Source organism: Centrocercus urophasianus, unplaced genomic scaffold (genome assembly GCF_019232065.1).
Source record: "Centrocercus urophasianus isolate 14NV4802_14NV808 unplaced genomic scaffold, USGS_Curo_1.0 seq_13, whole genome shotgun sequence".
NCBI lineage: Eukaryota > Metazoa > Chordata > Aves > Galliformes > Phasianidae > Centrocercus > Centrocercus urophasianus.
In genome coordinates, this window is record NW_024884475.1 from 35,416,727 (window position 1) to 35,429,331 (window position 12,605).

General features: G+C 41.5%; 1 protein-coding gene and 1 long non-coding RNA gene across 2 annotated transcripts in view; one reads left to right on the top strand and one right to left on the bottom strand.

The window, feature by feature from the left end:
• Positions 1 to 6,150: 6,150 nt before the first annotated feature.
• LOC122156989 overlaps positions 6,151 to 12,605 on the top strand; it is a 57,330-nt gene continuing 50,875 nt past the window's right edge. Inside the window, exon 1 of the long non-coding RNA XR_006167746.1 lies at positions 6,151 to 6,598. This is a non-coding gene — a long non-coding RNA (uncharacterized LOC122156989). The remainder of the gene's footprint in view (positions 6,599 to 12,605) is intronic.
• FABP2 (fatty acid binding protein 2) lies at positions 7,363 to 10,250 on the bottom strand. The gene is made up of 4 exons (XM_042812315.1): positions 10,172 to 10,250; positions 9,362 to 9,534; positions 8,698 to 8,805; positions 7,363 to 7,902 (listed from the first exon to the last, which is right to left on the bottom strand). The coding sequence occupies exons 1-4, from the start codon at positions 10,236 to 10,238 to the stop codon at positions 7,852 to 7,854; spliced, it is 399 nt and encodes a 132-aa protein (XP_042668249.1). The 5' UTR covers positions 10,239 to 10,250; the 3' UTR covers positions 7,363 to 7,851.

The following is a 12,605-nucleotide window of genomic DNA, read 5'->3' on the forward strand; positions in this document are numbered from 1 at the left end:
TGGGCTGCCTGGCAGGGGGGTGGGGGCGGTGAAGTCACCAACCCTGGAGGTGTTCAAGGAATGTTTGCATTTTGTGTTGAGGGATGTGGTTTAATGAGAACTATTGGTGACAGGTGGATGGTTGGACTGGATGATCGTGAAGGTCTTATACTGACCTTGGTGTTTCTGTGATTCTGTGAACTGTCTTCAGGGCTTTGGGGGGGGGGGGCCGGGGGGGGGGGGGGCGGGAAACTTGTGCCCATGAGCAGACAAGTGCAAGACTGCAGATAGTTGGCGGTGGAAGCTGTGGTGCTGGACACACCTGGCTGTGTGCCCAACAGACTGAATTGCTGCCCCAGCATAGATTTCTGGCTTATGCTGTGCTGCTGCTGAAGCTGGCATCAGCCTGCTTAATGCTCAGGAACAGGTCCATGTCGTGGAGCTGTACCCTAAACATCATTTCAATGGAGGAAGTGGTGAGCTCAGTCTTGAAGGAGCTGTGAGAGGGCTGCACTGTCTGGCAGCAATCATGCAACAGGCCTCCAAGCTGCTGTTACCTGGTTCTGGAATTAGTGGGTGGTTTTTCTCCACATACAGGTAGGAGTCCTCACAGAAGGTGTCGAAGTGGCTGGGCTCCTGCTTCACTCTCAGCTTGCTCTGAGTGTGGTGGAGAAAACACAGCACATCCCTTAGCAGATGCTTCCTTGTGAAGGTGCACTCCAGATGGAGGCAGGACTTCCTTGCTGGTATCTCCTCTGTGGTTGAAGACATACCTTGGGGGAGGCCTCAGAGCTGTGGGCAGGCACACTTTCTTCATGGGCTCTCTGTCCTTCAGACACAGGTCACCCTAATGTCTTGCTGAAGCCAGAGTGTGAAGCTGTGGCAAGAAGCATCCTTGGCAGGTCCAAAGATGATTGTACACCAGCTGTTCCACTACTTGGCACTTGTCAGCCATGTACAGTACTGGCCACGATGTGCTCTTGGCCCAAACTCTGCCCATGTTGCTTTTCTCATTGGAGCTGTTGTCTGCCTCTTTGTCCTTCTTGTCCTCCTAACCTGGGGAACTATCCTGCTTCCTGCTGCTAACCAGCTTATGTCTTCTTTTCCTGAGGCACCAGCAGAGCACAAGGAGTCCAGCAAAGCCCTAAAGCTGCCAGTGCTGCAAGGCAGCAAAGAGCAGGGCTCCCTGGGCTGTCCTGCTTTGTTCCTGCCTCCCCTGCTCAATACTGTGCAGCAGTCATGACAAGTAAATAAACTATGGTAATGCTGTTCTTTTAATATACCTGCTCTGTACAAATTCTTAAACTTGCTTATCAGATTTGTTTATCCTGTAAGCTGTATCCTTACTGAAATTCAGTTACATAAACTACAGACAGAGCAGTAGCGATGCTAATTTTAAAATACAGAGTTACTATACAACTTTCAAATGCGTATTTTTACAATGTTTCAGAATCATGGAATCAAAGACCAGTCCAAACCCAGGTTGGAATGGATCTCAGAAGATAATCATGTCCAATTTTTAATTTTTTTTTTTGAGAAAAGGGGCCTTTGAGATAATCTAGTGATCTGTTCAGCCACATCTTGAAAACCTGTTATTGGACTCTTTCGAGATGCTAGACAGCATGCTAGATAAGTGTCCCTAGGGAGGTTGTTGTTATTTATTGAACTTACCTTTTCAGCTTGATGTTTTGGCAACATTTAGTGGGGATTATACATGATTTTACTGACAAACTTTACCTCTTTGAAACAATTCTACAAATAGTTAAGTACTGTCATAGCAATTAAGTGTGACTGATCCTGCAGCTGTTCAGACTGGAGTAGCATGAAGAAAAAGCTTCTTCCTCTGTTCTAGCACTCTGCCCTGCTGTTTTGGCTGGTTTGGCATTTACTGTGTCTTTCGCTAGTCCGACTTAATTCAGTAAAAATGCAGAAGAGAAGTTTAATTTATCTTTTATTTGATTATATGTTAAATCAGTGCACAGGTGGGAGGTGGGTGAACAGGATTTTACCCTCATGGCAGCCCTGAGTGTTTGAAATAACCCACTGTGTTGCTGAGTCAGAAGCGTAGGCTTAGAGTTCTGTTTCAGTCTATTCTAAGTAATGTATAACTTAAAATTAATCTGGAAAGGCTGAATTTTTTAATGATTTCTGTTAGTTTTATCTTACAAATGGGGTGCTGCTGACTATATCTAAACATAAATGCCTTTTAGTTAGGAAAATATAGCAAGCAGGTTAAATATTCATGGAAAACACTCTTGCTTATGCTTGCACTGCTAGTCAGAAAGGCTTTTTTTATGTTTATACACCTTATGTCTGAGCTTTAGTGCTTCAACCAAATATTGACATTTGGTTGAACTCTAACAATGAACAAAGTTACACATTTGGTTATTCTTCATGGTCAGTGTTTTAAACTACTTGTAACTTGTAGTGAAACTGGAACACAACATATGCAACAAACCAGGTATCTTAGATGAACCTTTTTACCTTATTGATGAGAATTTATAGCACTTGAGAAATGAATTCTGGAGTTTGTAGCAAATAATTATGCATGTTTAGGAATGGTTGGTGGTAAACTTCAGTATCTTTTTGTAAACAAACCAGAGAAAAAGCCTTGAGTGTGAAAAACCTTGGAAGATTCCTAGTTGTCTTATTTTTGAAAGAGATTTCAAAACTTGTAAACTAATTTTTTTCTAATGTTCCTACAGCAATGTTATATGCTATACATAACATTTGAGTAAAGCTGTCTTCTAATACTTGTGTAAAAAACAAACAAACAAACAGAGGAGTTTGGAATTTGTAAATAATGTATAATTTGTAAAATGTTTGCAGAAATTGTATTTGAAATGACAGTATTTTTATGTATAAATAGCACAGCAACAACTGTGAATGATGTTATAACAGTTATTTTTAAACATGCATAGCAATGTTCATACTTGTGTACAATAAGCAATATGAATGCCTGTTACTGATGCCAATGAATTTGGTTTCCAAACAACTGGTAAAACTTATTTTTAAAGTAGATGCAGTAGTTTAGATGTACTTCTGTCTCCTTGCTTTGCTTGAAACAATCTTACCAGACGACTTTTTACATGACCCATGTTTACCAGGTGTTTAATTATAATAGTAGAACAGTTAATTAAGACACCTTTGTTTTTATATTTGACTCTGCACTCCATGTATGTATGTATGTAATGTTTGCTAACAAATAAGTGATAACTTGTCTTGACTTACGTAGGGTGCCTATTTATTTTTTTATAAATATCCCCTCCTGGCTATAGATTTGTATAAGAGCCTAGACATATTTTTAACAGTAAATACATTAATAAGTCTTGTAATTAATATATTTTTCAGTCTGTAGAATTATTTTCTTGCAAAGTTCTGCTTGTTCAGATTATCAGATAAAAATATAAAATATCTTTGTCTGTATTCTTTTTGTATGCTGCGCTTTCCTTAAAAACAAGAAGTAAACCTGCAACAATGAAACCCCACCCTGGCTTTCCAGAACCACACTTCTAAAAAATGATAGCTAATAGTAATGCTTGAAAGCTTTAAAGCTGTGACCATATTTAAACAGTAAAATTCATCACCTGAAGTACTGGTTTATAGTAGGCTTTCTAATATAGTCTATATAATATACTGTACTATATAGTATATAATATAGTACAGTTTTGCTGTACCTAGTTATAAATGAAGGTTGTCTTGATGCTGTTATTCAAGCTATGAAATAGCTTGAGCTCAAAGCAGCACATGCCTGTGCTTTGATAGCTTTTAAGTTTTCTGAGATATGTAAAACCTTCTCTTTCAGACTCAATTGAAAGAAAAAACTAAATCACTACATTGCGTTCTCTTAACCTAATGGCTCTTCTGTCAAAATTGTCAGGATTTATTCTCAACAGTCTTCCTTACACAGGAGAAATGAAGCAGCTTTAGTGTTTCTCTAGTAGCTTGTTCCTTTGCGATTTTACAGTGAAATCTCTGGGGGGAGGAGGGGAAACAAAAGTAAACTTACCTCTATAATAAGTTCAGTTCAGCTGTAGAAGAATAAAAAGGAAACCATTTTCCTATTTGTGAGAATCCAAGCCCTGTTCACTTTTTTTTTCCCTGTGATTTTAAGCTACTGCCATTTTCATAGGTCATAAACACTAGCAGTTAACGGTAACTCAGTTCTTAAAGCATCAGTCTTATTTCTGAATACACAAGTTGGATATGTAATGAAAATCAGCATCAATACAGAACTGCTTAAGAATGAAAAAAAAAAAAAAGAAAATAGAGCATGCATACCTAATTCTGTGTCCTGAATATTGTATTAAATGAAAATAAGTTCCTGTCAGGTGGTGTCAGAAAATACTGGATCAACCGAACTCAGAAATCCAGTTACATTTTATATTTCTGAAAAATCAAATTATACCTCTCAAATTATCAGTAAGGTGAAAATAAAGAATAGAGATACTGAACTGCCTTCAGCCACAGTCTTCCTAAAAACCTGATTGGTCTAGCAAGCAAATTGAGCATTCAAGATGTTCACTGATGCAACATTGCCTATAATGAGGCTTTCAAAAACAGAGACTTAGAAATTTTTGAGGGGAGTGGGTATGTGAAGCCTGGCAATTGCCTAAGGAGCTTACAAGAGCACTCTTCCTTCACTGCCTGTAGCAAGGAAATCAAAACTTGTATTATGTAAATCAGCAGGTGAGGGCAGCAGCTACTGTGCACTGGCACAGTAACTGCTGAAGCAAGAATCTTGCATGCACTCCTGTACAGAGAGAGGTAAATTTTTCAAAAGCAAGACAAATGGGCTAAGTTTCATCTTTTGAACAAACAAGTCAGTAACAATTTCAGTCTCTGCTGGATTTTATTCAAACAGTGCATATTTTCATTTATATTCTTCAAGCAAATTACAAAAGCACAGTCAAGCTGTCTCCTGTCCTGAAAGGCACAATTTAGAACATGGAAAGGCAAGATACAGGCACGATCCTAAAGACCATACTTGCAATATACATTGCAATATACAGCAATATATATTGCTGTACAGCAATACAGCATGCACACGTCTCTCCAGCTCAGGAGCCTCCTGCCTTTCCATCAATGGAAGTCTCGTTCTCCATTGCTGTCTGTGCTGTGCAAATGCTTTTCCTCCAAATGGTCCTGCTTGTGTTCCGAAGGTGCATCCAGTGATTCCTGATCCACGAGCTCTGTGGAAAAAAGAAAGCTCTGGTTACTTTCAGAGCTGTACAGCCTTTGGGAGATGCAGCTAGCATGAAAGCTGCATCCAGTGTACTGCCCGACATACAAAGTGAAGTGCTTTTGTCGAAAGAAGCCAAGCTGCTAGTTGTTCTGAATTACATCTGCATTTACCGCTCTTTGTCCGTGAATCTCGGCCTCTGCTTCACGGCTCATTAACCCGAAACCCCCGTGTCGCAGCAGATTGTCCCGCGTGGCAGCAGTAGCCAGTGCGAGAGGGCGCTCAGGCGGGAGGTGACGGACTCGACTGCGAGACGTTCGTTTCACGGCGAGCGGGACAACACGGCACTCGGTTGCCAACCCCGTTGCCGCCTGGAGGGGACCCGCCCCGCTCCGGCCTCGCCCCGACTGACCTGGGCCCGGCCCATCAGGGCAGCAGGTAGATAAATACGAAGAGCGCCACGTCGAAGAGGACGAAGAGCCACAGGTCCAGCCAGTAGGACTGCCCCGACAAGGCCGGCGGCCGCTCTCCATTCGCCGCGCTTTGCCCCTCGGGCTGCGGGCGCCGCCGCACGGCCGCCTCCATCTCCTCGGCACGGAGCGGCCGCCGCGACAGGCTCGGCGCGGTACGCGGCGCGCAGACGCTCGCTGCGCTTCCGGGTGGGCAGCCAATGGGAGCGGAGCGCACGTACCGCCGCCACGCCCCCGCGCGGGCACCGCCCTTACCGCGTGACGCGCGGTCCGCCCCGGTGCTGGCGGTTTGCTGCTGCCCGGCGCGAGCTCGGAGTCGCCTGTGGTGTTCGCTGTGGCGTTATCTGCGGCCGCGCTATACAGCTCTGCGCCGCGCAGCGGTCGGAATACCGCAGTTGTCCACGGCTTCTCTGCCCCCTATCTGTCGGGTAGCCCTGCCGCTGAGGAGTTGGCGGGGCCCCGGGTCGGTGTGGTAAAGATAGGCTAAGAGGGAAGTCCCGCCTCCGCTGCTGCCGAGAAGAGTCATGCCTTGGGAGGCCGGCTCGGAGCCGGTGCCGTTCCTGCACTGTTCCGTAGGCTCTGCTGGTCGCGGCTCCCTGCCGGCACTCGGCGTGCCCCGTCAGATGTGTGGAAAACAGACATCAGCCCCCGCCCGTCACGTTGGCCTTGCGTCTTAAACCACGGCAGGACTGGAGTGGGAGCGTACACAAATTCTTGTTGTGGCTTCCTGGAGAAAGCTAAAGGATGAGCTCGGAAATGCTGCTGTGAAGATAGGCGGGAAAACTGGAAGCTGTTCTGAGACGCGCGCTTACCGTGGAAACCTAGTCGTGCTCCCTAAGAGCGCAGAAAGCCGTGTGGGTGGCTTATGCTGTGAGGGGAGCTCCCAGCGCACAGAGCTGCACTGCGCTGAGACCCGACAGCTCCACCAGCATTGCAAGGGCTGCAGGCAGCTTCGCTGTGTAGAAGGGTGAGCAGACTATCTATTACGATCAATATCTGGCAGGCGGGGAAATCCCAATTTATAAGGAAATGAGTTGCGTCATTGTCTCGAGTGGAATCCTGTTCGCGCCATGAGGGCGTGGTGCCAGCAGGGGGAGCCCTGAGCGTAGGCCAGAAAGGCTAAAGAAGTAACCGAAGGGTGAAAGGTTTTGTTCAGTTCTTTTGTTCCCAGCGGAAAGTAAAGGAGAGTGGGGCAAACTTAAGCAATTACTTAGGAAAAAAAAAAAAAAAAAAAAAGCCGTTAAAATCAAAGTGTAACTGTGCCCATTAAGAAGCAGAAATAAGCACGGGGCAGAGTGCTGGCCCTCAGAGGGCGTTAGGAAATAGCACTGTTGCAGGGGGTTGAGGCTGGGTTGAATTTAGCAGCTGCAGAATAAACAGCATGAGCAGAATGTGGTGCCTGTTTTTTACCCATCAGAGGCACTGCATGTGAAGTCAGCTTAATCTGAACTCATTTTTTGTCTAGTTAAGACTCCTTGAATATTTTCATTCATGTCCTGAAAGAAAATCACTCAGAGCTGCCAGTACTTTTCTTGACAGAATGACTTTGACTCTCAATAAATGGGGACAGCTCAAGCCTGTATGCTTTCAAAGCATTGCCATAGTTTTTAAACCCAACTTATAAAATTGCAATGTGAGATATCTGTCTCTTGTCAGTAAGTGCTTGATGCTGCTCTTGTTGACGTCAGCAAGGTATCAGAGATGCGATTTAAAACAACAAAGTGCGCTGTATTATCAGAGCATATTTTTTTATTTACTGTATATTTCTATTTTCATATAACAGTTTTTGAGACTTGCTTGTTGTCAGGGGGCTCTTAAGCTTTACCATTCTTATTACACGATACTCCATACACAAAGAAACCATTTGTCACTACAAATGTCATGGTAAGGAAGTTAAGTTGCTATTCAAGAACCAGTGCAAAAATATTGAAGTTTTGATTATAGAAAATAGTTTTGGCAGCATTTTACAGTATGTTACTCGGGTAAGACTTCCTACAAGTAACTTTTTAGTCTTTGTTTCAAATTTTAACTGGATTTTTTCTTTTTTTTTTTAAATTCAAGGTAAAATACTAAATGTAAACTTGTGTTTTCATTAGGGCTGAATAATCACAATATAGGAGGTGCTGTGAGGAGATTAAAAAAAAAAGAAAAGTATATGTAGAAAAATTGTCTTTTTTTTTAAATAGGATTTTGATTCCAGTGCTGTTCTGGGTAAAGTATTTACTCCTTTTTGAAGATTCTCTTGGCTTCAACTCCTTCATACACATAGGTCTGTTCAGAAATTAAGAAGAAAAATCAGTGACTGCTATTATAAAATTTCATTTCACAGGTGTTGTGGTCAGAGGTGGTTTAATTAATTATGGCAGGTGGCCATGTGGGGGCCTAAAAGCCTTTGGAAGGGCTCTGAGGAAAGGAACAGAAGGAAAGCAGCCTGTTGTCAGTAGGTATAAATTCTCTATGGAAACATTTGAACCACCACTGGACAGTTCTTTCAAAAACAAACCAACCAAACAAACAAAAACTCCTAAAGTGTTGAAATATTCCCAGGTGTCACTTATGTGCTTGCTTTTATTAGAAATGTGAGAAAGAGTTGGCCTGTTATGTTCTGATAGCTCAGAGCTCACACCTGTCCATTGGAGGGCTATTTATTTAAGAAGTTTGTGACCAGCTGGTCAGAGAGCTATGGAAGGTTTTTCTTTTGTCTTTAGCTTCCTGCTCTGTGTCAGCTGCTGAGAATGTTATCCTTGGGAAAACTCCTATAGCATGACTTTAGAAGGCAAAAAAGGGCCCTCAGGGAGTATGTATATGGCTTCTACATACAGCTTGTATTCACAGATTTTAGACTTGTTGATACCTACCACCCAGGTAGGAAATCACACATTGCCAGTTTTATGTTCTGAATTCCAAAGCTCTAGCTTTTAATACTTTTAGTAGATTTGAGAATTTTATCTGAAGATAAGCAAGGTTATTTGGTTTGCGAAAAACATTCTGGACTTTCAGGATATCTCTGAGAATGTTTTCAGTTATTGCATTCCCACATTGTGTCTAAGCGACTGCGCAACTCACCTGGACGAGTTCACTGCCTACAATTTCTCTATATGCTGTGAGTACTTTTCCATTATCTTTTCTAGTAAATGTTCCTACGAGTTTATTTCCTTCCAAGTTCCAAGAACCCTACAATGGAAAAAAAACAACCCACAAATGTTTTGCAATAAACATGGCACTGATTTGATTCAACAGCTGCAGAAGTGCTTTAAGATGAGATTAAAACAGTGTAATAATGTTTTTTAGGACACAATTGGAAAGGCTATAAAAAGTTAAATACTAGAAAAAAGCTTATTTAACTGCTCTTTTGTCAGGCTCAGGTGATCTCTTTCTCTGTTGGTATGGTTCATTTCTTACAGATACCCACACTGTGCTCTAGATGGTGTACTTGGTTATTGTAAGAAGTAAAGTTTGCAATTGCCTGGATTTCAGCATGTGAAAATTGCTGGATGCTCTGCTTTTTGGGGCACTGTATGGATCCCTGAGCTTCCTGTCACAATGCTGAACCATTAACAGTTAAGGCTAATCTGTGATTTTGTATATAGGGTGCAAGCGTGCCTGGACTGTCAGACCTTAAAGCCAAGTTTAAACTGGAACTTAGGAAGACAGGTCATTAATCTTGAAACTGTACTTTGTAAAGTTATTGCTATTCAATGAATATATAATGATATCAAAAGTCTCTTACTGAAAGTTCAGTCCCATCAGCCAGACTGTATTCAAAGCTGACTCCCAGAGTGAATTCAATGTCGATGGTACGGAAGTTGCTTGATTCTTTGACAAGAAATTTATTTCCATTTTGCTGAATTGTGATCTTCAGATTATCATGGGCTCCTAACTTTCTTTTCATCACGTTAACGCCTAAAAAAAAATCAGTTAACATCAATCAGAGAAAAACAAATTAGAACATCATTTTTGCATTTTTTTCATGACTTTTTCTTTAGTTGAGGGAGCTTAGCCCAGAATTCTAACTCAATCTTATTCTTCTCCACCTTTCATTGAGGCAGTGTTCAGCAGTACACATGTAATACAAACCACCATCCAACTAGGATGATTTTATATCCATATTACACACAGTTTGTACAAGCTTAAAATAAGCACTAACATGTTAAAATTACTCAAATCACGTGTTCTGCAAAAATGGAGACCAACAATTTCCTTCTTGTGTAATTTTTCAAACAGTCTGATCAAAATAATATTCCTTACATATAATTCCGTTTAAAGTTTACCATTCAAATTCTCTGAGCCTTTTCCACAAATGTGGACGTGGAGATTCTGCTGAAATGCCTCTGCTGGGATTAGCTAAATGCATAAGATTATCACAATGCAAATAAAATCAGTGTTTTTCTACCCTGTATTCCCCTCTATAGAATCTTTTGAAAATAAATGCTGGGCAACGTGCAAGGGCAAAGTAGCAGACAACAAAGGCCAGGTCAGCCAGATGGTAGCTCATGAACAGCTTAAGTTTGTATTCCGGCTTTCAAAAAGTAAGGCTTACCCATCGCTTCCATGAATTTTTCATAGTTTTCATTTTTCTCTACTTTCCAAGTACCATTAAATGCCATCTTTCTGTCTATAGGCAGACTTCTGGTAAATAGCAGAGCTTTGCAAACAGAATTTATGAGCTGGCTTATCAGGAAAGCAATTTACATGATGATGTGGCTGGCTAAAGCTCAACTGTGGCATTGATCCTGTCAAGGAGGGGGTCACTGTAGTTTCACTAAGTTTTCCACTTGTAAGCAACTGTTTGCTGAATCTCTCTCTCTTTTATTGCCCCAAATGATGATCTTTATTACTCTTCTTTATAAATAGCCACCCATTGTGTTCATCTTATTTGAATTGTAGTAAAAAATTGGCTATCTAGTGAAAGTAATAATTAGACTAAGCAAATGTATTAACATTTCCTTTGTTGCATAAGACTTTATGTTGGTGGAAGAGTTTTTCTACAACTGGAGAAAATGCATTTACCTAACAAGCCAAACACAAATCTCTGCTTTGTCTGTTCTAATCTGGCGAGAATCTATTGTACTTCACGTAATAAACGTGAGATGAAGGATCTACTGAATGTCCACAGGTAGTTTTGGAAACTCGCTTCAGTTTCAGAAACAATTTGCTACCTTCTAGTCCAGGGCCGAGCTGTGGAAATTGCGGTGATATTCTCTATTCATGTCCCCACTCTTTAATAGGTAGTTTAAATTCAGGGCACTTTCTACACATTCTCTATATTGTAGCCCATTCAGTGGATGCTCTGCTTCTGTCCATTTCTACAATGGATGATGTGCTGCTAAGTGATTTTTACCCAATGTGGTTGATTTCTGTAGATCCCAGGTTTAAATGTTGAAGGATAGTGCAGAAAATGAGCACACTCTGACTTAGCTCTTTCTTCCCCACAAGGTAGCTCTACTTGAAACTGACCAAATTTGCTGGTATTAAATCTTTGTACCAAATTCAGTATTATAGTTCGTCTGTTCCTATGGATGGCACTAGATCTGCTGTCTGTTAGCTTTAAAATGTAAATCCTGAATGCTGAAATGAATTTTGCTCATCACACAGGTAATGAGGTTGTGCTCTAACTAATGAATTTTACTAGTCTGGCGTTACGATAATTTTCTTTTTCTTCTAGACCGCAGCAAAAGGTTTTATTGAAGTGTAACTGTAAATTTAGAACTTTGCTAGTGATACCAAAATGGTGTGGCTTTCCATTCCACTCAGGTTTGTTTTGAAATCAATGCTAATCTGGCTAACAGCATATAGGAAGAAGTAACTCAATAGCTACTCCTCACCTTTACTGTACAGAAGTTAAGGAAAGAGGAAAACAACTCAGATTCTTATTGTTGCAAACAAAGTTGCTGTAGTTGCACCCAAAACAGTCTGCTACTGACTGTGCACCAGAATTAATTTGTTTTTCAGACCCTTTGGTCTCCCAGAAGTTTGGATGTGGTACAAACTGGTCTGTTCAGGTGAGAACACCTCCTGTTCTACCTATATCTATTCCACTTTAAGAAGTTTATCCCAGCAGAGGTTCTCTCTGATCTGCCAACAGAGCTCTTTTTATGTCTATTTCATAATCCGCTTCATTTGAAGTGTGCCATCTCCTCTTACAGCAGATGTTTTGAACCTGGGGGTTTTGCATAAACTGTGCGAGGGAACAAGAACCCACAGCCTTTTCTGCATGGGAAGTTTCACCCAGAAGTGGCAAGGATTGGGGCTGTGGACATATCCTCTTCAAGCTGCAGTTTGTCCTCTCATCTTCCTCCGTACCAGCTGCTGCAGTTCCCCTTCCTTGAAGATGCAGCCTTTCACCTTAGTAATGCTTTTTTTTTGGTCTAAGTGTAGGGAAAAGCGCAGTCTGCCACTCTAGCTGTACTGGCCAGCTGCTCTTTCCTTACAATCCCGTCTTCGATACGATGGTGTATCAAAGGCTTGTGGACTGTGTATTTGCAGTTGAAAATGTAAGGGATTACCTCATAATGTAACAACAGCATTACATCTCATTATTACAGTTTTTAAATGCAGGTTCTTCCCACATATTCAGGTTTATTTCTTTCTCTTATTTAAATCGCACTGACTTACAGCGAAGTTCTAATATAAAATTTGCAAAGAAGTAGGCATAATTTTCATAGAAAATAAAATTTTGCCCCTATGAAAGTATTGTAATTCCAGAATTACTGTTTTATATCAAGGAGAAATTTATTTTATCTCACTGTGAGCTGTAGCATTGCCAGGTATGGGCATGACATTTGCCTTAGGGAGATGTATACCTGCCAGCCCTGTAGTTGGAACTGGATAAAAATCGGCTATTTTCAAGGCAGAAGATGTGTGTTTGTACATAAAATTGGTGCCTCAGAAAGTGTCATAGCCCATGCCCAGGGCTGTGCTTATCATGGATACCCATCCCACTGTTGAGGAAGCTCAGAAAAAAAGCAAAAGGA